Source organism: Amblyomma mixtum, chromosome 2 (assembly GCF_055824585.1).
Source record: "Amblyomma mixtum isolate Tamu chromosome 2, ASM5582458v1, whole genome shotgun sequence".
Lineage (NCBI taxonomy): Eukaryota > Metazoa > Arthropoda > Arachnida > Ixodida > Ixodidae > Amblyomma > Amblyomma mixtum.
In genome coordinates this window covers 194,785,760-194,790,516 of record NC_143013.1, presented here as the reverse complement: position 1 = coordinate 194,790,516, position 4,757 = coordinate 194,785,760, and the positions used below count along the sequence as shown (strand labels likewise).

At 51.3% G+C, this 4,757-nt stretch overlaps 1 protein-coding gene across 1 annotated transcript; it reads right to left on the bottom strand.

Moving 5' to 3' along the window:
• Positions 1 to 1,877: 1,877 nt before the first annotated feature.
• Positions 1,878 to 4,403, bottom strand: LOC149362019 (neprilysin-1-like). The gene is made up of 2 exons (XM_089568203.1): positions 4,359 to 4,403; positions 1,878 to 3,839 (listed from the first exon to the last, which is right to left on the bottom strand). Exons 1-2 carry the CDS (start codon positions 4,401 to 4,403, stop codon positions 1,878 to 1,880), a joined length of 2,007 nt encoding a protein of 668 aa, XP_089424329.1.
• Between the last annotated feature and the right edge of the window lie 354 nt (positions 4,404 to 4,757).

Sequence of the window (4,757 nt, the reverse complement as noted above, 5' to 3'; positions counted from 1 at the left end):
GGCGAAATGTTTCCACAGAAATCGCGGACAGCGTGCTACTCAGCTCAATGTTTTGCGATATATTAATTACTGCATTTGCTAAGTGGCATAAAAAAACAGCTTATTTGCGAGGTGAAGAATGTGAAGTTTACCTAAAAGAAAGGAAACACTAATAGATGCAGTTCGCTCTCAGAAAAAAACTTCTGGTTGGCTTTGTACACAACTGTGCACTTATGTAGTGTGTCAAAGGCAATACGGATTATCGTAGACATCGCTTCAAATCGCTGCAATCGCTTGTGCAATCTAGGGTCGTATTCTTTAATATCTATTTCATCTCCGTTCTATTTGGTACTTTCTCATAGGCCGCTGCCATGATTACCGTAGGGCGTTGGTGCAGACGTCACGCTCATCTGAAAATCACTCTTGATGCCGCCTGCTTGCATAAACACGTTTCGAGCCGATGTCATAGTGACCAACCGGCGCCGATGCTTACGAGTGACGTAGCGCGACGATGCGTTTGTCATGCCTGACGAGCCTTATCGCCGCTAAGACAGTCTTGGCGAGAAACCTGGGCGTCGCTTGTCTGACGAACTGACGCATCGTGGTTGGTGTGGCAGCATAAGTTAATGCGGTAGCACGAGGCTGGTAACAGCAGCGCCGCGACCCACCGGCTTGGTCTGTGATTGGCAGTTCACTTTCCAGCCTGCTGTTGGTTTCGCCAAATTGGCGTAACCAGAAAATGAATGAAAAATGAATCGTTAGAGAAAATGGCCCCTCACCCCTTGACAAAGTGACACGGGTGTGCGCTGCTGGAAATAAAGATGATAACCACAGAACGAAGGTCAGTATTTCGCGGAAATATCCCGGAATCTCGTGCGTGCATAAGATGCCCCCAGCCAGGGAGTGATATGGTATCAACGCCCTCAGATCGACAAGGCACAAACTTAGGATAAATACAAGGAAGGCCGGGGAGACCATTCATGCGCAGTCTTTGTTTGGTGGTGGGGAGCGCGTGCCAAATATGCCTTTCGTGCGGTTCCGAGTCCGAAGTGAATACTGTACTGAGCGAGCATAGCCTGGCGGAGAGAAACGCAGTCAAATCTTATCCATTTAAGGGTGCGCGATTCACAACCGTCGTGTCTGCGCGTCACTGAATTCCCTACTGGCATGTGTCCCCGGTGAAGCGTTCTCTAGAGGGTATCAGCTGGAATAAATTTTCCGGAATATACACCTGCATTCTGCAATACACACCTGCATTACCCAACTTTGTAAATTTGTTTTTGCCGCCATTAATTACCATGCACAGCGGACGAGGAGAACCATCGACCGTGCACTCACTCTGGACGTTGGTTATGGGACCACCTACAAATTAAGCCCAAGGAACGTGGAAGCGTTTGAACTTAAATGCAGAGAGACGAAGACGCTTGGGGTATGGTTTAGCTTTAATACGCGTGTCTGGTCTGTCTATGAATAGGCCACCACTGCTTGCACAGTCAAGGGAATGCAGAACAGCCCTTCTAAACATTGCGTTATGGTCTGTTCTCACGATTTCCAAAGAGCACACAGCTATTGAGCAACAAATTGCAGCTAGTATTCATTACTAGTCCAATACCATGAAGGGAGAAGGGAGACGTCAAGTATTTACCATGTATCCAGATTCTGCAGGAGGGTTTTCGAGAGTATGCGCATCATGTTCGAGCATTAGCTTTCAACTCGGCGACCACATTACAGCCGGGACAAAAATTCATTCCGCACCAAATTGTCAGTAAATGTCCACTAGCAACGATACATCCCTGTACATATGGTTGAGTAAACGAGCTTTCGGCTCTGTCTTATTTTATAACTATTGCGCTCTTTTCTACACACACACACACACACACACACACACAGTCACTTGGTCAGAACAGTTTGCACCGTTCCGCCAACGGGTTCATTGGCGTGCCGGTTGCGCATGCAAAGACGCGAGCGAATTCCGGCACGTGGCGAAGAATGTCATTGCAGTCTGCTTCGTCCGCGTCGCGCGCCAAGGTACCGAGGCACTTTGTGTAGCAGTACGCTACGAAAAACAGCTTCGGTCCGACGTAGCGTTCCAGCCCGGGCAGACGGAGATGAGTGGATTGCCAAAGGCTACTGTAGGCGTCCAGCAATGGCCCGGCGGCGATCGCGTTCACTGCAGCCGTGTCAGAGGCTCTTCTTCCTCCTATCCTTCTTGCGGAAGCGTTAGCCACGCATTCCATATACTTCTTGACATCTTCAACGGGATGGTCGTCCTTATAGGTGCGCACAAAGTAGTCGCTGGTTGCTCGGGCGAGTTCCGCTCCGACTCCGGCGTAGTTCATCTCCACGATGGCGTCCCTATCGAAAAGCGGGAAGGAGAACACGTACGGCAGTAGCACGGTATCGTTCATCCACATATAGAACCGTAAGTTCTCGATAGCAGCGTAAGACACGGCGGATGAGGTTGAGCTCAGCGGGCCAGCGCCATCGATCCAGTTCCGTACGAGCGAGTCCGACATGTCAGCTGTCGGAGCTGTCGCATGGCTGTCGATAACCGAGGAATCGTTAAAGACTCGAAATACATTACTCGTAGAGTTCCAATCTGCGATGAAAGAAAAGTTGGTACTAAACGCCGACCATTGCCGCAGCCGATCGTAGAAAGATTGCCGAACAGCCTGCACCATGTCTTCGGCCTGGGCACGGGCGTTGCCGGCGAGAATGTTTCTGATGTAAGCCGAAAACACGGCGTTCCCCGACAGGATATAAGCTCGGCTATAGCAGAATGCCCCGTAACGGAGCTCCGCTTCCTTGGCACCGAAGAAGTTCAAGATCAATTGGCGATTTGCATAAAGCGCAGCCAGTTGAACAGTCATCCAGGATAGCACAAGATGCATTGATGGGTGGCTGATCTCCGCCCAGAGCTGGAAGAATGCTGGGACATACGAAGTGAGCTCAGTTCGAAAATTCACAGGCGCTGTAATATTGATTGCAAACATACCCAGCAGTGATTTCCAGCGTGCCTCTGTGAGTCCGGGCACGGTACTGTAAAGCACTGAATTGTTTACAGGCAGCGGCTCACTGCTCGTAGCGTAGTTTTCGTTCAACTTCATTATAGCGTACTCTTCAGCTTTCAATAACTCCGTTATTTCCGCTACCCTTCCGACGGAGCCGCTATCTGTCGTGCCAAATGCATTTCGTAAATATTGCACATAGGAAATGCTCTCGTCAACATGGGACCTTATCTCCTCGTACTTGTTCACCATAAGTACTAGATCTGTTGGGTAGTGGAACAGGATATCGGTGCTGTTCTTGTGCGGGGTCACTGCCATGGGTAGCATAACGGACCAGTGGAGCCTCAGAGCCACGTTCAGGAGCAGATGCAATGTGTCAGGCTTCTTTGCCATGGCCGGCCAGACAATACCGGCCTGACTGAGCGCCATCTTGACCTCCAGCAGCTCGTCTCGTTCGCCCTTGAGGACTTGGTCGCAGCTGCGATAGAAGCGGGCTGCCCGCTGGAGCCTGTTCTGGCCGACGTCCGGTATGTGGATGGACCTCACCAGGCGGGACATTCGTTCGAAGGCTGCCGTGAACGCCTCCTCTCGCACGGACAGCGCGCGCTTCTTATTCCACCCGTGGCACACGTGACCCGCGAAGTCCTGGCATGGGTCGATGGAGTCGTTCATGGAGTCAAGGAGCCACCTGGAGTACACCTTGCAAGCGACGCTTGAGCACACGTTGTAGGTTGTCTCTGGTCTTTTGTCAAGGAAGCGCAGGTACAGCAATGCGCCCAGAACGAGTACGGCGGTAGCTATCAGCGAGGACACCCACTTCAGTGTCGAGGGCAGCTTCGTTTCAGCCGCTTCCTGTGCGAGGAGAAAGAAATATCAATTACGGGCTTCAAAACCAATGTGTCACTGCGCAAGGCAAGAAGCGCTTTCGAACGATTGAGAACTTGCTCCGATGCTCGCGTTATCAAGGGGACAACTCGCTGGTGGCCTATCCGTGTGCGTTGGCCAGGCGGCAATAGCGTGGCCACTGGAATACCGCCTGCCAAAAGTGACGGAAGCCAGGCCGGCGCTGGAGGTGAACGCAAGCGAGGTGAAGACGATCATGCCTATTGGTTGGTGTGGATAGTGAGAGATAGTGTAAAGTGACAAAAAAATCACAGCACGATTATGACAGTCGGTAACGCGAACTTTGAGCGCAACTTTTGGGTATCCGAAACAGGCGATTGCGCACAGAACATGCAGTTCCGCACTGCGCCGGCGCTTGACCTCGGCTTCGGCGGCACGTTTCGCCGCAGCTGCCGCAGAAGGAGCGGGCCATAACATTAATTTTCGCGGTACTCTCCACTTTCCCTTTGCTCCTCACCCTCTGCTCACTCCCATCGTTTTCGCATCCACTTTCATCCTCGCGCTCTCATCCATGTCTCCTACGTTCATACGGTGCTTTACCTCTCGTCTGCTCTGCCGGCTACGCCGACGCTGCTGAACCTAGGAAAAGGTGTTTCTGCGCTCTTGTAGATGGGCCACCAACACCGACGATCATCGATGGGCGGTGCGCCGTCTGCGTAATGTGACGAGGGCAAAGGTAAAGACAGAAACCGCATTCGTAGCTGCTCTAATGTCAATTTACATAGGTCTTGAAGCCAGAGCTCGAATGCGGTCTGGAAACAAAGGCCAGCGACATCATTAAGGCTGCGGAACTGAAGCGCCAAAATGAAGCGTGCGGATAAAGAAAAATAAGAGAAAAATAATTGGTTACATATTTGTAATCGCTAT

What these genes read in the sequence shown, in the direction of transcription:
- LOC149362019 (XM_089568203.1), bottom strand. Translation starts at nt 4,403, where the DNA reads ATGGATGAGAGCGCGAGGATGAAAGTGGATGCGAAAACGATGGGA. An exon ending in TGGATGCGAAAACGATGGGA is followed by an intron (nt 3,840 to 4,358) that starts GTGAGCAGAGGG and finishes CTCCTCGCACAG; the next exon opens with GAAGCGGCTGAAACGAAGCT.